The sequence below is a fragment of the Rhinolophus hipposideros genome (assembly GCF_964194185.1).
Source record: "Rhinolophus hipposideros genome assembly, chromosome: 1".
NCBI classification, from domain to species: Eukaryota; Metazoa; Chordata; class Mammalia; order Chiroptera; family Rhinolophidae; genus Rhinolophus; species Rhinolophus hipposideros.
Window position 1 is genome coordinate 101629031 of NC_138047.1, and position 25143 is coordinate 101654173.

At 43.6% G+C, this 25143-nt stretch overlaps 1 protein-coding gene across 3 annotated transcripts; it reads right to left on the reverse strand.

Annotated features, from left to right (window-relative positions):
- Positions 1-24055, reverse strand: BST1 (bone marrow stromal cell antigen 1). Of its 3 annotated transcripts, XM_081051483.1 has the most exons (10): positions 23645-23995; positions 22737-22896; positions 22307-22433; positions 20685-20820; positions 16762-16844; positions 13955-14031; positions 13519-13611; positions 11926-12012; positions 9037-9096; positions 1-1410 (listed from the first exon to the last, which is right to left on the reverse strand). In XM_081051483.1, the coding sequence occupies exons 2-10, from the start codon at positions 22808-22810 to the stop codon at positions 1305-1307; spliced, it is 843 nt and encodes a 280-aa protein (XP_080907609.1). In that variant the 5' UTR covers positions 22811-22896; positions 23645-23995; the 3' UTR covers positions 1-1304. The 3 variants fall into 3 exon arrangements, with proteins under 3 accessions (XP_080907609.1, XP_080907608.1, XP_080907610.1); XM_081051482.1 differs by lacking the exon at positions 22737-22896 and having other exon boundaries at positions 23645-24055; XM_081051484.1 differs by lacking the exons at positions 11926-12012; positions 22737-22896 and having other exon boundaries at positions 23645-24045.
- Positions 24056-25143: the final 1088 nt, after the last annotated feature.

Sequence of the window (25143 nt, forward strand, 5' to 3'; positions counted from 1 at the left end):
ATCTGTTAAATTTATATTGTATTTAGTAAATTGGATCATGTGATACACAGTTTTATATCCTACCTCTTGCACTTATTGTTGACATTTTTCTGCAATTAAATGCTCTCTGAAAACATGTCATTCATTCACATACAATGAAATTTACTCTTTTTGACATCTATGATTTACCACCACCACCACCTAGATACGGAATAGTTTGTCACTCCCTCAAAATTCCCCCACTGCCCCTTTTCAGTTAGCTCCTCTCCCTAGTCCTAACCCCTGGCAACTGTGGATCTGTTCTCCATTCTTATAATTTTTCCATTTCCAGAATGTCATGTAATTAGAACCAAATAGCATGTAGGCTTTTGGGCTGGCTTCTTTCACTTGGCACAATGCATTTGTGTTTCATCCACCTTCCTGTGTATCTCAACAGCTGGCTACTTTTTATTGCTGCATAGTACTCCACTGTCTAGACCAGGGGTGTCCAAACTTTTTTCAACATTTTTCACCCAGGGCCATATGCAGTAAAATACACAAACAGCTGGGCCACTCACGCGAGGTGAAGTACGTATTGCCTCACCTGGTTTATTTAAGTAAACTAAATATATTTTTGGAATTTGCTGCGGGCCAACAAAAAATGGATCGCGGGCCGCAGTTGGCCCGCGGGCCGCAGTTTGGACACCCCTGCTCTAGACATACCACTATTAGTTCATCTAGTCACCAGGTGAAGGGCATTTACATCGACAAACATGACTTTTCCTATTTGAATATTCCATCCTACATATATAGTAAACCATATGTAAACAGTTCCCTAGTATTAGACATTTTGAGTATTACCCTGTTGTAACCATTTGAAATGACCATCTTTAATATAAATCTTTGCCTACCAAATATATATGTATATATTTATATAATGTACATAAAAATCTTATGCTACCAGCAAAAATACGGTGTGCCCTCCTGGGAATACAGGAAAACATAGAAGAAAATAAAATATACAGTTGTATTAGAACTTTCTGAAAATGTTTGATTATACAACAGTTTAGGTTTCAGTGCTTTGTACCATCATGAAAAAAAGAAAATAATAACTTGCTTTAATTCTAATGCAGCAGTTTTAGCCTGTTAAAAAGAACCAGATTAATCTCTTGTTTCTGAAATCCTGAGCATACGCCTCCTTAAAAGCCCATTTCAGGATATTGTTTTCCAGCAGGAAGCTTCTTTGGACGATGGAACCACTTGGTACAGAGGACAAGAAGAATGATGGCACAACGGCAGGTTTCAGGGCTGGAGCGGTGAGGGCAGCATAGCTGAGTTTCTAGTAGCTACATCTGAGCACCTGAAGCCAAAGTCGCTAAGAAAGGAATGACAAGGCCGACACTCTGTTCTGCGTAAAGGGATGGGGCTTCTCTTTGAATAGATGTTGCTGCCCTGCAAATTAAAAAGGAAATAGAGACAATGTCAGTACTGGTGTACAACACCTGCTTTCAAAAATATACATGCATGCTTTCTAGAAAATTTGTAGAAAAATTTAAATATAGTACAGAGAGTTATCAAGTGAAAAGCAGAAGTCCCTGAATCTCCCTATTGCCTCTTTCCATAGAGAACCGTCATTGATAGTTTGAACTGTCCTTCCAGGAACCTGATACATACACACACGCACACACACACGCTCACATATTTTTTTTATCTAAGCACAAATGAAATCTGCAATTTGCTTTTTCACCTAACACCATATTTTGGACATACTTCTATACATAACTACAGAGTTGTAATTCGTTCTTCCTCGTGGATGAATTCTGATTGTACGCATGTACCATAAAGTTAGCCTAGTCCCCTGCTGGTGGACATTACATCATCAGAGTTGAATAGTGAAGAAAAACCTGTCCTGACATAAAGACACCGAGAAAGAACCTGGTCAAAATATGGACTCTGGCCATAACAAATAGGTTCTGACCACTGGATTTTTAACAGAAATGCCTGAATTCTTTTAAATGAATTAAAAGACAAATTTTAAAAATTATGGAACAATCTGTTGTCGGCTTGGAAATGTATCCCTTGGCTCTCCAGTAGTGGCGGGGTTCTCAGAGTTTCTGATTCCATCTGAGTGCTGGTAACCCACCCCTTTTTTGCTACAGGAATCTTCGGCTGCCCACAAAGTTGTACTAGGGCTCCACCTGCTGGACATTTTCTACAATTGCACTTCTGATTCATTTAATGTCCCAAACATGATTCATTCAAAATTGATTATATATTTTTGCTTTTAAATAATTAACTAATGTATACAAGGTTACGTTTATTCTTATTTTTTTAGAAAACAAAATTATACCAAACTAAACACAATAATGAGTTTCCTTTCATCTATTTCCAGTTCTCACTCCCTTCCCTAGAAGTAGCCACTGTTAGCAATTTTGAGTTTATCTTCTCAGGCCTATTTCTATCATTTACGCCCATTACATGCACAAATAGAAACATAGTTTTGTTTGCCTTTGTTTTGTATGTCTGGGTCCACGTTCTCTGAACCTCAGGATCATAGGGAATCAAACTGCCCACCTTCCAGGAACGTGGTTGGAATGAAACGAGACGAAGACTCCAGAGTGATGGGCTGGAAGCCTGACACTACTAACGTGCTCAGAAAGACCTGAGGATAGGTGAGGAGAGCCATGCTCATTCACCTTAGACATCGTGCAGCAGGAGAAGTAAACTGAGGCTCTGATGTCAGAGAGGCACCACTTTCCTATTTCAGGAATAGCAGTGTACCGTGCAATGGGTTTTGCAAAAAGGAATTTTACATGATTTGTATCTGTATAAAGTTTAGAGTCTGCTAAAGCAGTAAAACCATAGACTAAGTTACACTGTAACACTAAGGGTCAGAGACCCCATTAAATCTTCCCAATAACCTTAGTCCCCATTTTCCCACCTAACTGAGCCACAGTGGGTTTCTGTTTCTTGCAATCACCACCCGGAGCTTATGCATATGCCTCCAACTCTTGTACGCATGTGTCATTCCCAGCGCCTTTGAAAATTCTGTGTCTCAAGTCTATGCGCCTCCCTGGGTAGAAACCAGTTGTTTGTTCCTTCAGTCATTTATTCCTAAGTGCCTACCAGGTCGCAGGTTCTGTTCCAGGTTGTTGGAACACACCCACCAGTGAACAAAACAGGTGAAAGTCCCTGCTCTCCTGGAGCTTATATTCTAACAGGTGGAAGACAGGCAACAAAGAATAAACTTAATAAACAAGTCAGAAGATGATGGAACACAGTAAGAAAGTAAAAACAGAACAACATGAGGGTTTCACAGAGTTAGAGTTTACAATGCAGGCTGTAACTTGTACTACTGAAGCAAAGGTAAGTTTGTGGAGGTGAGATATGAGCAAATATTTACAGGAGTGAGAGAGGTAGTCACATGGACGGCTCTGGGAGGGACTTCCAGGCAGAGGAACAGCCAGGGCAAAGTCACTGAGGTGGGAATGTGCCTTTCCAAAGTCCCTGAGGAACAAATGTGGCTGAGGCTCAGTGAGGGGAAGGCGAGGAAGAAAAGAAATTGGAGAAGTGAGCGGGGCAGGCTGCTTGGCTCTTACTCTGAGTGACATGGGAGCGATTGCGGGGCTGTAAGCACGAGTGACATGGCTGAACTTTTAAAGGACTATTCTCTATACTTTGTTTTTGAAAGTGTCCCTAATGAAAAATAAAAAGCTAACTCTACCGTGTTTCCCCGAAAATAAGACAGGGTCTTATATTAAGATTTGCTCCAAAAGATGCATTACGGCTTATGTTCAGGGGATGTCGTCCTGAAAAATCATGCTAGGGCTTATTGTCCAATTAGGTCTTATTTTCAGGGAAACACGATAGTAGCTGGGTTTCAAAGAGGCTACGGGGGGATGGGGCCAAGTGGAAGCAGGGAGACTTATTAAGGTCAACTGCCATAATCCAGGTGACAGATGACAGCAGCTCAGACCAGGCTAGTCAGAGTCGATGACAGGATTTTCTGAGGGGTGAGAGAAGAGGAGCCAAGGATGCCTCCAGCAGGTGCCACTCAGGGTCCTTTCTAGCCATGGAGGAACCCAAGGCACCAGCTTTCGGAGGCAGCAATGGCAAAGATGCTGGAGGCATTCATATGTGTGCGTCGTGCGTACTCTTGGAGGCGTCTGTGCCGAGACAGGCTGCAGTGTGGTCTCCCCTGAGGCAGGTCTGGGTGGGATTTTGGCATGGCCTCCAGTCCTGCCTCTCTTGTGTTCCCAGGGAGAGTCGGTGAGTGACCTGAAATCCTTGAATGCGCCCATTTCTGAACTACCTGGAGCGAGTGTGCAAAACCTGCAATTAAGAATGTCACCTGATGTGCTCCCTACATGAACTTTAGGAACCAGAATCCTGTACCCAGCCCAGGCTCTGCGGAGTCTTTCCAGTGTCCTGTCTAGAAAGGAGGTTGGGCGCTTCTACACACATGGTTTTATTCAATCTTCACAACAAACTTGTGAGATGGATTTTCATTAATTTTAGTTTGTAGATGAGGAAATAGCCAAACTCACGTCATCTAACTCCAACAGCAATGCTCTTACCACCGCCCAAGGGTCAGCGTCCCCAGGCTGTTGCAGGAATGCACAGATGTCTTTAGGGAAGTGGATCAAAGCTAGCCTGAAATGGAAGCTCCCAATGAGGACAACGTGGGAGGCCAGGCTAGAGGTTTGGGCTTGGCGGTGAGGGGACATGAAGGTCTTTTAGCATCAGGGATGGGACAGTGGGTTTCAGTTTGTGGTGAGGAAAGTCAGGTCCATAGACTATGTTTTATCCACTGTGAGTGGACTCCAAAAGATGCATGCCGAATTCACAGGACATGAGCAGCAGAGTATGGGAGAGGACTTAATTCACCAGCCACCCCTGGGATGGTAGGCAGCTCCCAGTACACATGCTGGCGAGGGGGGATCAGTCATCCCAATTTCCAGTCAAAAGAGCAGGACAGTTGCCAGAGTGAATCCTGAAAACCTCACCGACTGGCTTCAGACCCACGCCCTGCTGGGTGGGTCGTCTTGCACAAGTCTTTCATTAGCTTCCCTGAGCCAGAGTTCCTCCACCTCTGAAATGAAGATAAGAGAGTCTACCCACATTGATTCAGATACAGGTTTGGTTGCTGTCGAAATGACCCCAAATCCCAGTGGCTTAGACAAGACAGAAGTTTATTTCTGTCTCAGTAACTGTCCAGGCTGATAACGGAAGCTCCAGCCCCCACCCCCAGCCCCCAGGGGGCACCCGCCCTCCTTCTGTGGTGTTGCTCTGCCACACCCCGTGGAGTTGGCTCAGCACCACAGCTCCTGGGTCCACACACTGCCAGCTGGAAAGGGAGGAGGAAATGCATGTTTCTTCCTTTCAAATGCTTAGCCCAAAAGTTGCACACATCGGTTGGCCACAGCAGAAAGGGAGGCTAGGAAGTACAACTCGTTCTTGGCAGCCATGAGCCCAACTAAAATTCTAAAGTTCTACTGAGTGGAGAAGGGAAGAGGAGCCAGTGGGCATGATGAGCAGTCTCTCTCTCTCCTCTTTCTCTCCTCTCTCTCTCTCTCTCTCTCTCTCTCTCTCTCTCTCTCTCTCTCTCCCTCTCCCTCTCTCTCTCTCTCTCTCTCCCTCTCTGACTAGTTACAAGGATGAATGAAATATTCTATGGAATGCACACCATGCCTGGCATACAGTGGTGTCCAGCCCTCAGTAGTTATCTTCCCCTTGTAGGTGGATGAGTGGATCCTACAGACATTCTTGGAGCACCTGCTGTGTCCAAGTGTCCTGAGACACACGAAGAGGGAGTTCACGCAACGTCCAAATCTAGTGAGGCAGACAGACGGGGTGGAATGAACTATAACACGGCTGAAAAGAGTGAAGTGCTGTAGTCAGCTCTGTACAAAGTCCCGGGAGCACAGAGAAGGGAGTTCTTAAACCACCTGTAGAATCAGGAAAGCCTTACCGAGAACGAACATTTGGAATAGGTTCCTCAAGGATAAGTATGATTTTAGCAGATAGGAAAAGAAATCTTCCTGCCAATGCAAATGAAAACAATAAAGCCCTGTGTTTTACCCATAAGACTACCTAAAATTAGATAGAGATATAGGTACAGGTACAGACTCAGAAACAGATACGGATTATACCCATGTTTTGTGCTGGTCTTAGCCTATCAATAGCCCACATTGTGGCTAGACTGGCCCTTATGGTTCTTATTACAATTGCAAGATGCTCTTCACCAACAACCTTCTGGAAACTTTGAAAAAAATAAAGGTTTTTGACTCACAAAACCTGGAAATTACATAGCACACGTGGAGCCACACAGCAAGGTTGTGGGGAGAGAGAAACAGTGCAAGAGCCTGGGGTTCTGCTTTTATTGGGGTTAAGGGTGGGGGCCTACGGTATTACAGGTTCCCTCTTTATTGGTGAATTTAAAACCTAAGAGTGGGAAGTTAAAGCTCAGGATGAGAAGAAAAAAGCGACCCAAATGGTCAGTCATTGAAATCAACCAAGATCTCTAAAACAAAGGAGCTTTACTGGGGGGGGTGGCCAAGCCCTTCAGTGCTTTGGCAATCTGTTTGTTGGAGATAGACAGCCATCATGGAAGTGAATGCCTCCCTAATCAAAGCTTCAGTCAGGTACTTACATTACGAAAAAGAAAACCACACACACACAACAAGCAACTGTCAGGGCCCACACTAACCCCAGTGTTGGCAAAGGAAGGGGAAAAGGAGCACCCACCATATACTTTGGCGGGAGTGTACACTGGTGCTGTTACCAACTCAAGGCATTCGTTTTGCCTGCATCCATCAAAGCCAGTGGAGACACAAACAGCAGTTTGCAGCAAAGAAAGTAGAAGTCTAATTAAGGAAATGGCACCAACCCTGGAGACACAGATGAGCTAGTGCCCATAAGACCTGGCTCCCCAATGGCATGTATGTTACAGATTCTATAGGGCAGAATCACAAGACACTGTGGGTTAGGAGTTCAGGGTCATGTTGGGAGGTGAGGAATAATGAATCATTGCTTCAAGTCTTGAGGACAGTTCTGAGGTCTTATCCAGCGTCCCTCAGTCCTCTCTCATGGGAAAGTAGCCAGGGGTTGTTCCACCTTACGGCTCAGGAGCTGAAACATAACTTAGGTCAAGATGTTACCTTAGCTCCCAGAGGTCTCATCTTATGACCATCAGTCAGACCCGGGCTACTGTTTCCTGCTGCCTCAGGGGTTGATGATTATCCTGGGGATTGGACCTAGCCTTTATATATATATATATATATACATATACATATACATATATATATAATATATATTATCTAATATAATATATTATATAATATACATTATATATATTATATAATATATAATATATTATATATATTAGATAGATATATATATATTATATATAATATATATATAAATAGAGAGAGAGACAGAGAGAGACAGCAATAAGGGATATGATTCCTAGACCTAGGATTTAAAACTAAGTTTAATCAAAATCGTAAGGACTCTCAGTTTCAATGCAGCCCTTTAGAAACATCAAATTTCAAACTACATACATTCTTTGACCCAACAACTCCATTGCTGGTAATCTATCCCACACAAATACTTGCACAAAAGCTCAAAGAATGCAGAGGTTGCCAAAAAATATGTATACACATTTTAAGACAGGAAAAAACTATTAAAATTGTAATACTCAATATATACAGATAACACAAGATGAATACAAATCACGTTTGACTTCTGCAATTACAAGATCTGCTCAAAGTGGTTACCATCAGCATCCAGACACGTCTGATGACAGCAAACGACTGCTTGAGCAACGTTGACCAAAGTGTCCACTTGTATACATTTTTTTATGCACTTCTGATATAATCAAGGATTATATCTCAAAATTGTTTATAACCACAAACCAACTACAACTATACCTACAACTAAGTCAGCGTATGTTTAGAAAATGGTTAAATAAATGGCAGAGTAGCCATCCTACAGCATACTCTGCAGCCACTAAAAGACTGAGTCAGAAAGCAGGAACAGACTCAAAAGGATACCTTATACACCAGGCGGTAAATGAAAAAAAGCCTACAGCAACAGTATGTCTAGCATGATTGTTTTTTGTACAAAAGCAAATGCAAATAAATAAATGAAAATAAGTCCAAACCAAAACCAACCAACCAAACAAACGTGCAACCGTGTCTGGAAACATGTGTATGCTTGAGCATTAAGGACATATGGGAAAAGATGGACCAAAATGTTAAAAGAAATTACTTTGAGGAAATGCGAGTGGAGAGGAAAGAAATCCTCTTATTCATTGTTCATGACACATAACATTGGAAACAATTTAAATGTCCACCTAGGGGTAATAGGTTAAATAAATCATGATACGTGCATACAACAGAACGCCACAGAGCTATTAAAAAAATGGGGCAGCTTTATCTATAGGTATGGAAATAGCACTAAGGCACACTATAATAAAAGCAAGCTGTAGAATCCTATGGATACTATCATTTATATGAATAGTATACGTAAGTGTGTGTGTGTGTGTGTGTGTGTGTGTGTGTGTGTTATTTTGGGGCACAGAATATTCTAGAAAGATACACAAGAAACTAGAAATTTTGGTAGTTCTAGGTGAGGGAATTGAGTGACCAGGAATAGAGGAAGAAAGTTTGTTCACTTTCTTGACCCTTTTATAACTTTGAATTGTATCCCATGCATATGTATTACCTTTGCAAAAAATTAATATGATTTATAAATATATTAGGATGAAGAAATACATTTTAAAAGGCCCTCCTATCCCCCCCCCCCACGAACACACACTCCTAGGATTTCTGCAGAAGCAAATTCAGCTAGAGCAGAGGGACACATCAGGGAAGGCTCTGCTCAGCTGGGCACGTATTTACCCTACCTGCACAAGCTTAGCAGTTCAGACTGAGAGAAATACAGCACAGAAATACAAACCTGACTCTGTAGCCGGGCATTTTGTGAAAATCATATTGCAATTCATCAATGTTCTATAAATAGTAAGGACTGGTTATCTTGGGAAAGCAAAGGGGTTGAGTTAGGATATTTACTTACGAATTTAAAGCACAGTCAGGATGAGTGCTGTGGTCCACACACTGTAAGAGCTTCACTGGCCTGTAGAATGAAAAGAAATAATAGTTAGCGGATTGTTTAAATGACTTCCATGCATCAAACATTTATGGTGTGCCTGCAAGGTCCTGGGGATACAAAGTCTCTGGCCTCCCAGAACAGTTTCTTTTATTGAACGCTCACTGTGTAGCAAAAACTGATTATGTACTTTACGCAAATTATATCATTTAATCCTCACAATGACCACTCAGAACAGGTACTATTATCATCTCCAATTTACAGTTGAGAAAGCTGTCCAAAGGAACTTGCCCAAGTTCTCACAGTCAGAACAAGCGTGGAGGAGAATTTGAACCTTGCAGGCTTACTAGAGCCTGAGAATGGAATCACTTCTCTATGGATGTATGATTTTGCTTGGAAAAACCTCTCAAATACTTTGGGCAGAAGGTTGGGCTCGAAGCACATGGGTGATGGCTGGTGCCCAGGCTTCAGCAAAGAAAGCTAAACTGCTCTGCGTGGCGGGGTTCCAGAGCAGCTGGGAGGAACGAGGAGACAGCTGTGGAGAGAGGAACTAGGTAAAGGGGGCAACCTGGGCATTAGGTAGGAGACAGGCCACGAGAGGCTCTCTCATAGCAGAGTGACTGGAGGGGACTTTGGAGGAACAGGAAATACATTGTTCACTCTGTGACATGCTGTGCGACTCCTTCCTAGGACTCGTCTACTTTTCAGAAAAGTCTACTCTACGCAATTTTTTTTTTAAATGAGAGTAGTTGTCATTATGCCGCTGGCCGACCCCCACCCCCCAAATGCATCTAGTTTCACTGAGTCTGGTTCAACACTGTGCCAAGCGGAAATCAACTAGGAATCCAGAGAGGCTAGGAAATGATAGGCCCCGGCCAAAATTTGCAAGAATCCAAGAATCTTTGGGAGAACTCTCAATTGCCACAGGACAGAGGCCAGTGTCACCTGAATTTTGTGGGGGCAGGAAGTTCTCACTTACATCTGTTTTGGTTAACCTTTGTCACTGGCCTATGTTAAACATTTTGTTACCTGCTCAGTGCTCCCAGGAGGAATACAAAACCCCATGCACAGTGAGGAAATGGGAGCTGGGGGGGCTAAGCCAGGTTTAGAAAGGAACAGCTCTGCAGCCAGCTTAGGTGGGAACAACACTAGAGAGAAAAGCAGGACAGCTGTGAACCAGCAGGAGACCTTGGGCTCTGGCTGGGCCTCCACACTTAGACCAGTGACTTGTAAAAAGACAGGCTCCTCTGGGGAGTTCCTGAACTAAAGCAAAGTGATCATAAATGTGAAAATTTTAGCCATTTCTCCATCATAAAGCAGTTTTAGAGTCAGAATTAACTTTTTTTAGAATTTACTAAAATCTGATGCTTTAAAAAAGGAAGAATCCTATAGTAGAAAGTAAAAATCATGCTTCAAGGCCATACAATGCTGGGTTCAAAACTCAGGTCTGTCACTGAGTAGTGACTTGGGAAACTTCCTTAACCTCTCAGACCCTCAATCTACCCATCCATACAAAGGGGATATTTTTGAAGCTGGGTGATGGATATGTAGGGGTTCATTACACTATTCTATCTACTTTCATGTACACTTAAAAAATATTCTTAATTAACATTTGAAAAATTTATAAGAGAAAAAACTAATGTATGACCTTACAAGTCTAGAGTGGTTACTATTACGAATGGGGGTTGGGGGGAGACTAAAAGGAAGGTCGAGGGGAGGCACTGGGGTGTCTGTTATGTCTGTTTCTTGATTTAGGTGCTGGTTACATGTGTATATTGAACTTGTGAAAATTCATTCAACTGGATAGTTATGGTTTGTACATATCGCTGCACATAGGTTATATTGCCAAAAGAGTAATAGCTTTCTTTCGTCTTTAAAAGAGAGTGATGACAACACCTGACTTTTGAATTTCCTGAGAGCATTAGCAATAATAGATGAGTAAAATGGTACAGCTTCAAGCTGTAGGAAAAAGAACAGTTTTGAGGGTTCCCTTAGGGGAGGCATGAGTCAGGGAAGACCCGCGCTTCCAGGGGGCTTTGCTCAGATGGAAGGGTGATTCAGCCCACCCAGCTTTTGAGAAGACAGGGTGGCAGAGCCAGCTGGATGGTCATGGGTGCTGGCTGAGATTGCAGATGTCATCTGTACCCTACCATACCCTCAAATGGTGGGGAAAGCCACTAATTCCTTGCAGAGTTGGATTCCAGCCTCTGAGGAACCAAACAGACCTGAAGACTGAGGTGCTGACACAGAAAGGAGCAAGAAGCAGGAAGGTGAGGAATTCCCAGACGAGGGCAGTTTCAACTGTCCTGGGCTTTGAGCCAAACTTACCTACAGTTCCCCGAATCAGGAACGCCCTCAAACGCTATCTGATTATAAGTACATAAAGTACCTGGTCCATAATGTGCTAACTAAAGAGTAGCTATTATTATTTCCTACTGGTGTACAGCCAAGATGTACCTGTCTGTAAGTATCTCAGACATACTCCCCTTAGCTTGTAGCATGGGCAAGGATCCCACAGGCAGCAGGGCACCCAGGGATGCAGGCACCATGGTTCCTGTTCACAGGTTACTCCCCATGCTATACGCAATCCAGGAGGAAACAGGACATGCGCAAATGATACAGGGCTGTTCTGTCCTTTAAGCTCATTAAAAAGGGCTCTGGACAGAAGTGGGTGGAGGCAGGCCCAACCTGGCCAGAAGGCACTCTCAGTCCCCACACCCAATGACACCTGAGAAGGCACAGTCCCCTGGCCTTTAGAGCTGACCCCCACAGAACCATTTCAACAGCCCTCCGCCCTCCCCAATCCCCACCCACCTTTGAATACATGTACTGACTATATTATAATATACCACCTACAGATAGTCATCGATACAGCTGTACTGAAAACCCATTGTTTTCAGTCTCTCTTCCAGGATTTTCACACTGCCTTCTCCACAGGATTCCCTAAACCATAAACACAGAAACAGAAAACTAAAATAAGAGGATGGAAGACATTGTTTCTGGGTGAATTAAAATTTAGTTTGACCGTGTGCTCCTAGGATAGTCTCCTCTCTGGAGAAATATCTGGGAAAATCTCTGGACCCAAAAGTACTGCTTGCGGTAAAGCCGTGGCACCTCGGGAGGTGCTGCTCTGAGCACCCTACAGCTGCTCTGATGAATGCAAGTCAAGTGCAGGGGACGGGCCTTGCAGGGACAGGCGCACTGCGCCACAGGGCATTCCATAGCCCCCCCCAGCCACGGCCCCCACCACCAACACAGCTCTGTGATGTGACCCGGCAGGCACAGGGCTAATACCCTTGTTCAACGTAGTGTATTACGTTAAGCTTTAAATGGCAACAAAAACATACAAATCAAAAAATGTTAGAAAATGCAAATAAAAAGACACAAATACCCCAAATCTCACATTATTAGTGATAGCTGCTGCTAACATTTTGATGTATATCATTCTAGACTTTTAAAATAGGTTTATTCCCACGAGACCTTTGAAAAACTACAATATAGTATTCTTCTGTCCAGTGCATTTTGTTTTCTGCATTTGCCCATGTCTGTGTACATACACATATACCTCCTGCCCTTATTGTTAATTCCTGCATGCTCTCCCTTCCCTAATCGGAACATCATTCATAGAACCACTGCCCTCTTTTTAAAGATCAAAATTAATTCCTATAGTCCAACGTCACTGATACACAACACACCTGCATGAAGTTTCATTTTCATACTCATCCTTTATTATTTATTTTCTTAGCATAAATTCCTAAAAACAGGGGTTTTTGGCCCCAAACTTCTGAATGCATGTGAAGGCTCTGGATAGACACTGCCACCCTGAACCGCGTGCTGCCCTCCTGAAGGTCACAATTAAGCAGGGGGTGTGTAAAGGCAAAGAGGTAGGTACAACACAGCCACTGTGCTTAGTAGGCATGCCACTGATGTCACAGGCAGGACCCAGCCTCCGCTTATGCGGAACGGGAAGGTAGGCAGCCTCCCCTACCTGAATACAGAGGTATTCATGTAACATGAATACAGAGGGAGTGTACAGGGAGAAAAGGAGTGACAGAAGGAAGCTTCATTACATAGCCTTTGGGTCAATTCGTAGAACGCTTGGTAAGAATTTTGGGGCTTCAAAAACTCTTGCAGAAAGAGAAACTTGCTTTGACCCACACAAATGCATGAGAAACTGTCCAATCCAAAGCTGCCTAGGTTGCTTAGAAAGGAACATGACTTTCCTTGGCTGAGAGGAGTATCTGGATAAAAGAGGTTTTCTCTCTGGGCTCAGGACTGGCTAGTGACATTTCCAGAAAGTCAAGTCTCTCCCTTTCTCTGCCCTTCACATTAGAAACAGAGAAGACTATTGTTTCCCCAAAACATGAAAATGTAAAACAGACTTGATCATAACACATCCAAGAAAAGCATGTTTACACAATCACCCTCATCCATAGCTTCATAACTTACACTTTGGGTCCTCCAATTTCATTCATAACCCAGATCTCAATTCGTGTGATCTTATCCTTCTGGAAGTAGGGAACTTCAAAATCTGCAAAAAACCTGAAAAATAGGAAAGGCTTTTTTTTTTAGTGTCCTAAAGCAGTATGATACTTTCCCCATTTCATTGTTAGTTGATTTACCTATTACTTTTGTTTTAAAGCTTTTGGGGGTAACTTTTTAATTTTTAGGTTACTGATTTCATTCATGCATTCATCAGTTGTTAATGGTAAAACTGTTGAGATGTGTCTCTGATCTCTAGGTCCTTCGATTGTTTTGCTTCACCTGAACTTATTAAAGCAAGCATTAGATTGGGGATTAGGACAATTCTCTTAAGCCTCCATCCAAAACAACTAGACAAACAATTTGGCATTTCTGTTGTATTTGTTGGTGCCAACATACTTACCCTTTTACAGGATAGGCTCCTGTTGGCTCTGAACCATTCAACATAACATGGATCACCCCAGAACTATCCTTTGAATACTGTAAGAAGAAACAAGTATTTTGAGTAAAGTAAGACATGTCCTTTTTCAGCTATGCAATCAATGGCCAAATTTTTTTTTAATTGACAATTTTCAATACTGGCAAGGGTGTGATAAATTTGATATTTCATACAGCTAGAAGGGATGAAAACTAGTATATCTGGGAAAGCATATTGCTTTGAAATGTCAAAAACTCATCGACTCAGTAATTCCGCGTCTGGGAATTTAATCTAAGAAAATAATGTGATATAGTTTCAGATTCCAGCATTGCACCAGCTGGAGTGGACTAAGTTATGCTGCCATATGAACAACCTTGAAATCACAGTGGCTTTAAACTGCATTTAAACTAGATTTATTTCATGCTCACACTACATGTTTATCATAGGTCCATTGGGCTTTTGCTCCTCACTTTGGGTCCCAAACTGATGAAGTCTCCATATCTGCAAAGTCACTAGTTATCAGGAAGAGAGAAGGGGAAAGTGGTAAATCATAGACCAGTTCTTAAAGATTTCCTTCCACCCAGAAGTAACATGGTCACTCCCATTCACATCTCAATGGCCAGTGCAAGTCACACGTAAGTAACTTTAAGAGGCAGAGGAGTGCAAAAAAGATGAGAGAGAAATACTTGGTAATAAGGACCACGTGGTGTGCAAAGATGTGTATTGCAGCATTGTTTGTACCCCATTTAAAATAGTCAATGACAAGGGAATGGCAAGTAAATCATGGTACTTACAGGTCTGAGATATTACCCAGCTATTAATACAAGTGTACAAAAGATTTGCTACAGCATAGGAAGTGCTTACATTCAAAGCAAAATGCAAGATTAGGTGGGTGGAGCACACACTCTAGGTTAAAAATAAATGGGCAGAAGTCAGGGAATATTACTCAACCCCTGAAATTCCCAAGGGAAAGAGTTCAGAGAAGTCCCCAAATCTCCAGTTCAGAACACTGCTGGAGCATATAGTTTCCCTGATAAAATGCTTACACTAGAACAGAGCGGGGTGGGGTAATGGTATTATGCAGCCCTGAGGTACACGTGGCTGGGCTTATTTTCCAGCACAGTGATGGCCAACGCCAGCTGCAGCAAAGCCACAAGATAGTCCACATCACACACGTCTCAGGTTGCTTCCAAATAGTGCTAACAGTCATGGTTAGACACACAGATGTCAAGGTCTGATGACCACCATGCTGAAGGGGTTGCCTTTAGGTGATGGGAATTATGGATGATTCATTTTCTTATTTATATTTTATACAATTTGTCATTTTCTATCATAAGGAGCTGTTATATTGATAAGAAAAATCAATTTAAAAATGCATGCAGATACAATGAGGCATGAATGATGTAGTGGTTGAAAACTTGGTCTCTGGCTCCTTACTTATTAACTCTGCAATAAGTCTGGTCACATTTCTTGACCTCTCCGCGCCCCATTTTTTCTGTCTGTAAAACAGGGGTAATAAGAGTTCCTACCTCATAGGACTGTTGTAAAGATCAAACCATTTATAATAATGATTATTAAAACTTATTGAATATGTCTCTACTACCTCTCCACAGGCTTGGACTATCCAGCATATTCTGAGAGCTCGTAAAATGTGAGCACAATTACTATAAATTCCCATTATAGAACTGGAGAAAGTATAAGATGGCGGTTTGGAACACACATTGTGACGTCAGGTAGATCCACTGGGTAGACTATATGGTTCCTTTCTGTGTAATGTTGACATCACCCCTGAGTTGTCATCATGATCTACGTTCAGGTGATGACACAGCCATAGTCCCTCAGTGAGGGGCTCAGTGAGGGGTTCGGGCAGTCCACTGCCAAAGACGATAGCCTGCACTCCAAAGAGAAGCTATGGGAAGTGGGTGCAAATGGAGTGCTCCCACTGGACTGGCAGGCGAGCACAGGAGTAAACAGAATGTGTGGTCTGGAGCAGGCCCTCTGCTTAGCTCCCAGTGGCCCTTGTGGTGGAGGAGTTGACCAAAGTCCCTCTCACCCTGATGAACGATGAACCCAGTGGATACCTCGAGATCCAGACACATGGATAGCACTGGAAGAGGGTTGGCAGCAGTGCGGGAAGGACCCTGAAGGCCCATGGGCCACCTAGTCATGTAACAGTAGGCAGCTCTTTGCTGAGCGCTGAGCAAAAGACTTAACACTCTTTATTCCTGATCTTTGTTCTGGCGACAGAAGACGTAAGCTGTACTCACTGGATCTCATAGCTGCTGGTAACTATTATCAACTCTGGTGACAACACTGTCTAAGGAGTGGACTTACCGTAAGAGGATCATTTCCATGTCTCCAGTTGGTCCTCAGTCACCTATCACCTCCTTGCCCACTGACATCAGTTTTGTAGACATTTCCGATCCCCACTCTAGCTCTCAGATGTCCCCCAGTGTCCCAGAAAGCAGGGGCTACCCCGCTTTACACAGCAATAAAGATCACATTGATTTGCAATACTAACAACAACCACGGCACAATAGTACCAATACCGACTATTTGGTACCCTCATTCATGACTGACACTCACCGACTGATTTCTCCGTGCCAGGTACGGCATCCAGTCTTTCAGTTTAAAGTTACAACTTTACAGAGCAGAGAGAATGACTCAGAATGTTATAAAGGTGGAAAGTGAGGCTCCAAACAGTTAAATAATGACCCGATAGCCCAGTCTCTGAACCCCTCGGTCCCATGTTCACACACGCTCAGCCACCCAGCTGCCCAGCCCAGCATGACCTGCATGGATGCCCTTTTCCAGAAGGAATTCACAGCATTGTTTTCACAATCTTCTGATGTAGGACAGGATTCGTAATCGAGTCCTAAGGGGAAAATGGATAAACACAGTTCAAGATTGTATAGGAAAAAAATGAATTCATTAAAAATCCTTGCTGGTTCCATAGAATATAGTTAGCCTGTGTTCTGTACAAGTGAAACATTCTCAGTCCTGCCCACCCAGTCCATAAAGAGCCTAGTGAGTGACCACCCGGTCCATGATACGAAGACATCTGTCATCTTGCTTGGCACAAATGTGAGGAAGGCAGAGACCTGAACAGCTGGCAGATAAGTGAGCTTGGCAGACCACTGAGCATAAGCATGTCAGCTGGGTTATTTCTCTGCTGGAACTCTAGTAAAGAGATTAAAACCCCCCCACAAAACTTTGCTCTCCTGGGAGAAGTGCTTTCTCCAGTTAGCCCTGGTCTTAGAAGTCAATACAAGAAAAATAGACCAAGAAAATAGATATTTTATAATATTTAAAATATATAAAATGTTCGAATGTATTACATTTTACAGCTACAATACAGCAGATACATATGGAATTTGTTCACCATTTACTCTGTAAAAACAGAAGAAAGTGTTAGTTGACAAATTGTTCCAGAAAGAACCAAACAGGGCAAAATTATGTACTACCTGGAGGGAAATGACATGCCTTGGGCTGGTGCAAATTTGGCAACCTGTAATGTTTTTAGGGAGTCTGTCCTGTGATGCCAGGTCCATCGCATAACTTAAGAGAGAATTATTATTTGACATTATTTAAGAGAGTGGTAATTACTTCTTTGAATTACACACTCTAGATTTGCAGGCAGTCCAGGTTATCACCTCTGCGGGCCCGTGTCCCAATTTCTCAGAGACCTGAGGCTCAGACAGGTCCCCTGGATGGTGCATGACACGGAGGATGGTACATACCACAGTCTAACTCTCTAGCTTCCCAGGGCTCCTTCCACCATTTCTGACAGACAACAATTTCTGTATTTACCTGTTATACTTTCTTGTTCTTAGACTATGAATGACTGGTATTATTAATGATCATTGACTTAGTTGAAGAATTTTCTTCTTCAAAAATCTTTCATTCTCATAATATATCTAAATTACAAACACAAAAAAATGGTAAATGTGGATATGAAAAAAAAATGTACGATGCCATATTCCCAGCAAGAACTGCTGTTAACAGTTTGGGTTTGCCTCTTCTTGACTTGTTCATGTGCATACTTTCACATATGTATTGTGTATACATATTTTTATGTGGATTAACTTGATTTCTCCCTTAAAAATATGTCACAAACACCTTTCCAGATCAATAAACACAAAGCCTGATCATCACTGTTCATGGCCCCACAGGACTCCAACGATAGGACCATCCCATTATTTTGTGGCCCCTAACCTCTGGACTTCACTTCATTTTTAAACAAGGACCCCTCATAGGATGGCATAGATAGAAACGGAGAGGTGGGGAATAACCTCGTGGTTTCTTGGGGCACTTTCTCTGTGCTGTTTTACTAACAACACGTCTGACAACAAATGCGTGGGGTTTCTTTCCCCATACCAATCATTTCTCCAGACTCTCCAGGAACCAGCTGGGTGTCCTACAATTCAATTCAATTCTGACACTATGCAGAATTAGCACAAAGCCCACAGCTTAAGGGCTCAGTCCCATAAGACCACTCCCACATCAGACACCAGCTACAAGTTGACACCTGCACTCTTAACCAACTGGCTATAAATTCAGGGGTTTCCACAACCCCCTCCTCAGGTGCCATAATTTGCTAGAATGGCTCGCAGAACGCAGGAGAACACCTTATTTACTATTACTGGCTTGTTGTAAAGAGTACAACTCAGGAACAGCCAAATGGAAGAAATGCATAGGCAAGGTATGGACGGTGGGTGCGTGGAGCTTCCATGATCTCTCTGGGTGCACTACCATACCAGTATTTGGATATGTTTACCAACTCGGAATCTTCTCAAACCCCATCATTTAGGGATTTTTAGCGGAGATCTCATTATGTGGGCATAGTTGATTAGATCATTGGCTGCTGGTGATTAGCTCAATCTCCAGTCCATCTCCCCTTCCTGGGGGACAGAAAATGGGGCTAAAAGTTCCAACTCTCTAATCATGCCTTGGTCTTTCTGGTGACCAACCCCCATCTGAAGCTATCTACGGGCCTCAACCACCAGTCATCTCATTGCCAAACAAAAGACACTTTTATCACTCCTCAGATTCCAAAGGCTTTAGGAGCTGTGTGCCAGGAACTGGGAGACAAAGACCAAATACTTTTGTATTATACACCTTTCCATCATACTCTTACCATCATGTCCCTCTGCCATCCTCCCCCACCCTCTACAGGATAATCAAACAGGCTTCCTGGTCAGAGATCACTTCCTGGTCCATTGGAAGTGATCCCTGGCCATGTCCATTTGCCCTCTACCTTGCCGTGCTTCCCTTCTCACTCTTAGTGAAAGCCAGAGTCCTTGCAATGTCCTGGCCGCAGGGGCCTCCTTTATTCCTCTAGCCTTGCACCTGACTACTTTTATCTTTACTTATTGTCCCCCTTGCTGTTCTTTAAATATGCCAGACACACTCCCAGCTCAGGGTCTTTGCACCTGCTGTTCCCTCTGTCAGGAAATGCTCTTCCTCGTCTCCTTCAGGTCTTTGCTGAAATAGCTTCTTAGTGAGGCTTTTCCTGGGCCTATGAAAAATTGTGACACTTTCCTCTTCCATCCTCATCAATCTAGCTCTTCCTGTCCTGTTTCCCTGATTTGCTTTTCTCTGTAGCCCTTACAATCTTATGGTAGACAATATATTTTACCTGCTTATTCACTGTCTTATCCCCCCCCTACATATAATGTAAGGATGGGTATTATTTTCCGGTTCTATTCTCTGCTGTGTGCCCAGTACCTAAAAGAGGGAGACCTGGCACATAGGAGGCACTCTACGAATGTTAACTGGATGGATACATGAATGGAGGAGAATAAACAACTGAGCTCAGGTTAACTTTTAAAGTGACTCCGATACACAGGGGGGAGACTTTCTAGCCTTCATAAAGGGAACTCCTTCCCCCACCTCCTTGCCTTGCTCCTACTCAGCCTGCAAGATTCATCCAGAGCCAAGAGCCACCAGGAAGCTTCCTGGATACTCTGGTCAAGGCTGGTGTCTCACTCTGCTGCTCCGTAGTCCTTCCTGCATCAGAGCACACAGATGAGGGAGTAACTGACCCTCACAAGGCTATCAGCTCCCTGACGGTGGCGACGCTTTACTGCCAACTCCGAGCATGGCAGCTGGATGAATGAGGAGAGTTGTCCCTACCATCAGGTCAGTCCTTGTGACTTAATCTTTCACTGTGATTTTAATCTCAAAATATCTACTGGTGGCCTGGAGTGGCATTTAAGAGCACAGGCTTCAAATCCATCAGAAGAGGGTTGAATCCTGGCCTCTGTCTCGTCAAGTGATTCAACCTCCCTAAGCCTCAGTTTCCCCCTCGGGAAAATGAGGATAGTGCGGCTGAGTTGCACAGGATTGAGAACATGTGCTCTGGAGTCTGACTGTCTGACTCTGCTGTTTACTAGCTGCGCACCCCTGAGCAAGTTTCTTAACCTTGCTGTGCCTCAGTTTCCTCATTTGTCAAAATAGGAATTAGGATGGGACGTATCCCATGGGGCTGTTGTAGGGATTAAATTAGTTAATATACATAAAGTGCTTAGAAATTTCCTAGCAAAACATAAGTGCTATTATTATTATTATTATCATTAATGATTATTACCCCTACCTCAGAGGATTGAGGGAAGGGATCAAAGAGATAAATGCATATGAAAGCACTTAGCCCAAATGGCAAGTGCACAGTAAACAAGAACTCTTATTTTTCTTGTGATTTGTGCAGGAGTCTTACCAGAGGCATTTTTCTGTCGGCACCAGCTCAAGAGATCTCCAGTCCTGCCGTACAGAACATCTTGCAAAGGCATAAAACGACGGGTGTTCTCCGCGTAGCTAGTAACAAGGAACTGATTATTTTCCCAGAACAGGGACTAAGGAAAAACAAACACAACATTAAACTATAAAATAAAATCAAAACAAATATTTTTTTCAGGCACAGTATCATCAAGGTAAGTCACGCAACCCGTTTCGCATTCAACTCTGACTTGCCTCACAACTGCTCTTTATTTTCTTCGTTTTAATTACCAGTTCAGAGAGTAGTACCACCTCTGTTCCTTTGAGTCCAAGAGTATCATGCAAATGTTAATGAAATATTTTCCCAGCAGTACAATGTGGAGACAATGTGGAGTGTGTATGTGAAGATTCCAGGATATAAAAGATGATCCAGGGACCCGGGTTTGAATCTTGGTTCTGTGATACACTAAATATGTGATTTTGACCAAGGCATGTCATCTCCCTGTACCTCAGTTTCCACATCTGGAAAATGGGGACCATGAGCCTTTTCGTTTCTTCCACAGCTGTGGTTAGGATGACATGCAATCACAAAAAGCATTTCCTAAAGTATGAAGAGCCTCACAAATACATTTCTTTTGTATTATACTTTATAGTTCCCACTATGAAGTTTGTTTTTTCACATAATGATAATACAAATAAGAATACCCTGCTCACTCATTATTTCATCAGAACTCAAACTTTTTTTGTGCCTAGACTGGAAGCTCCCAAGGGCAGGGGCTATTTTGTTCCCTGTTGCAGCCTCAACCCTTATCACATGCCTAGCACAAGGAAGTAGCTCAGTAAGTATTTATCGAGTTCATCAACTAGAACCATAATCTATGAGGGAAGAGGCCACAATTTATGGCTCTTTTTTTACTGGCAGGGAGGCAGCAAGGTTCAAAATGCAACATATACTTAAAAATCATGTTTTCAGTTTACTATCTCTCTGACCCTCCAGCTCCATTTACCTGCCCTTATAAGTGAAAAAAAAAAAAAAAATCAATGGTAAGATTTTACAATGAAAAAAATCAGGCTAAGAATTATATCAGAAAAATAAAAATGCTACCTAATGTTCTTTCAACTCAAGGTACTATTCTAAGCAAACATTTTACATAGATTTTTCTCATTTATTTTCATTTTATTAGAATTTAGAGTGCAGAAAATATAGATATCAATGGTCAAGACACCGATACTAAGTAGATATAATCCTCAGGCCCCTTGCAAGGAGAGATTGGTTTTCTGGGAGGATACTTGAGTTTGAGAGCTTTCTGAATTACTCCAGGTTCAGGCCGTTAGGGTCAGTTAGGACAGAGTTGGCTAGGGGTGCAAAAGTGTGGCGCCATCCTGATGCCCTTGTGATTCTTGCACTGACTGTTGACTCAGGCAATTTCCTTCTGCCCAGACAGGCAGGGAGGCCAGGGTCACTGTTGACGATGAAGCCACCTTCCCACCACAGAGCTCCACAAGTGCAAGTGCATTGTGAAATTGTGCCTGATGTTCCCATAACACTGCAGGGTCCCTGGATGCAGCTAATTACACCAGTCTGTCTTTAGAGAGCAATGTTTTGTGGGGTCGTGGAGTTACCTTGTCTCTGGGAATGGAATGCCTGGAAAGGTTCACAAAAAGGTCATAGTCAGAGGGCAACACAGAACAGGGGTCCTTATCCAACACCATTTTAAAGGCTTCCCAGATGGCTGTGCAGTTCTTGTCCCTGTGCAAAAGAAGAAGTTTATAGAGGGGGGGGAAATCACATTGCAATGTGATGTCTTTCCATTTCTCTCAATGCACTCTACGAGCTTTACAAGCCATTTTGTCATACATCAACTACGCCAAACTAAGCATACAAAAAAAGGTAAGGAATTGTTATGGCTCATGCATTAACCCCAATTCAGAAGAGGAAAAAAAATTAATAACTTAGGAGATGGATTGAGAAATCGGACAGTGGAAGTGTCTCTCAGAAGGTAAAACACAAGTTTTTCAGAAGTAAGGAATAAAGTCTCGCCTCCACGCTCACAGAGAGGAGCCAAAAAGGCACCGAGCCAGAAGGTGACAATTCCAGTAAGCCACACAGGCTCCCAGCTTCTTCATTTAGACAATGAGGTCCATTGTAGGGGCGGGTCCAGGTGAGGTCAGGCCCCTGTGCAGGTCCTTGTAAATTCAGGAATGAGCACCACCTGTTGAGAAAGGCTGTTGCACTTCCTGGTAAGGCAGAAAGTATGACCTCCAGTGCCAGCCACAACTCTTGACTTCTAGTCTAGCTTTCTAAAAGCATTCCCACTACATTAGCAACATTTTATTTCTTGTATTAGGTGACATGGGCGTTCCTCATATGAGCGCTCTCTCTCTTTTTTTTTTTTTTTGCTGGAAATGTGTCACATTAAAAATAACTGGCACAAAAAAGGGACTATGAAAACAAAAAAAATGTGTCCAAAGAAGAAACAAAAATTAGTAAGAAGCTGGCAAAAGACACTCAAACTTAAAAACAAAACAAAACAAAACAAAAAAAAGGTCCTCTAGATTAGATTTGAAATTTCAATTCCCGAAGTACCTGAACTCATGGAATCCCTGGGTCTGCTGGGTCTGGGGCTGTCCATCCAAATTCACCTCTCCCTAATGGTCACCTGGAGACCAGCCCCCACCACACACACAGCACCCCCTTCACCTCTAGACCCACCCTCCACACTCGGCTCCCCTCACCTTTCGGACCCCCATCAACCCCCATGCGCACCCCTCATATCAAGCCCCTGACCTTCAGACCCAATTTCCCTGTCCCCACACCTCCTCTCACCTCCTGACTGCCCGCTTTGCCCTCTCTCTGTGTCTTTCTCGCCCCTCTCCTTTATTTCCCCCCCTCCCCTCCCAGTCTTCTCCTTTTCCCAGTCTTCACGGGCTCAGCGCCCCCGTGCCCGCCGACACGCTCACCGCAGCTGAGGGGCCACCAAGGCCAGGTACTCCGCGCAGCGGCCCAGGAAGATGCTCGGCAGGTGCGGGCTGGTCCCCTCCCCGCTCCACCCCGCTGCCAGGCACAGCAGCAGCGCGGGGAGAGACGCCCGGAGCAGCGCGCACCCGGCCGCAGCCATCGCGGAAATTTGGAAGAGCCGGCCGGACTTGTTTCCTCGTTTCGCACTGAGGTGGCTCCCGCGAGCTGACGCTCGGAGGAAAACTTTTGCTTTTGTGAGTTGCTGCCTAGGCGTTTTACAGGAGGCTGCACCAAGAGTCTAGACTGGACGTTTAGATAAGGACTTGAGTTTAGGATGCCCGCCGTAAGTCCCCGCTTTACTTTTCTGGGACATCTTTTTAAATAGCCACTAATAGTTAAACCCACGTAGGGTTAAGTCAGTGACTCCGCCCCGAGTTAAGTAATTCGTGCCTGCTACCTTGCTCTCTGTCTCCCTCTGTCTGTTGACAGGGCAGCGTGGAGGGGCTGCGCTCCGCCCCTCAGTGGCACCCTGCACCCCCACCCCCTGCTAAGATCTGTAAGTAATAAATCCTTTCTTTGTGTGAGTGTATTGAAACTGCGCCTTCAATCAAAGGGACCCCAGTGGGTTTCACTTTCCGGATGTGAGGGCTGGATACTGAGGAAGCTACCTGCCCACCGCGTGGGTGGCTTGAACCCCTTCGTTCAGCAGGTCATAATCTTCATGCTCTTAATTCAGTCCACCAGCTGCTCCCGCTTCTCAACACAACACCCTCGAGGGCTTTCTCCCCGCGCTTTCTGATTCAGTTCCAGGGCTGAGTTGGGACATCACCTGGGCCAGGACATTCGCTCTTGGCTAATCCTGACCTGAGTCCAGAGGAGGGAGCCCCAGAGCAGAAGGGAGGTTGAAGAAAATGAAGGGACAGTTCAGTCAGCAGAAGGAAAATGTTTCTGGCCCCAAACTATGACGACTTTGATAGGTTACCTCTTTTCCATCCGCCAATGATGAATGGGTTTTGTTTGTTTTCAGAAAATAATAACCACAAAAACAAGTATTTATTGAGCTGTTCTATGTGCAAGCACTCTACAAGTGTACTTTTCACAACATCCTTGGAGCTAGGTTTATCATCCCCATTTAACATATGTGGAAACCCAGGAAAGTTAAGTAACTTTTTGAGGCTACCATCTCCCTCCTAGATTGAAGCGAAAATCCTAGAGACAATCAGTTTAGAGAGCCAGGATGCCGGGATTAACAGAATTCCTCGTGGAGGCCTTAGTTCTCAATTTTTACAGTAATGATAGCTATGGACTCTGAGTGTCTGGCAGGCATTTGATAAACACGGGAAGCAGGTGAGGGGAGAGGTCTGGAGGGTTCTATAACATTTTGAATCTTGTTTTCCGTTTTTAAAATTTATAACCAAATTCCGCATTTTCCTGCCTAGCTCAAGTCTACATTCCAGAAATAAGCATTTTAAATTCTTTCAACAGTTTTTTCCTGGTATTT

Coding starts and splice junctions, on each gene's coding strand:
- BST1 (XM_081051482.1), bottom strand. CDS start 23,802: ATGGCTGCGGCCGGGTGCGCGCTGCTCCGGGCGTCTCTCCCCGCGCTG. Junction 12,013..13,518: donor GAAATTGGAGGACCCAAAGT/GTAAGTTATGAA, acceptor TTTATGGTTTAG/GGAATCCTGTGGAGAAGGCA. Junction 1,411..9,036: donor CCTGACTGTGCTTTAAATTC/GTAAGTAAATAT, acceptor TTTAATTTGCAG/GGCAGCAACATCTATTCAAA.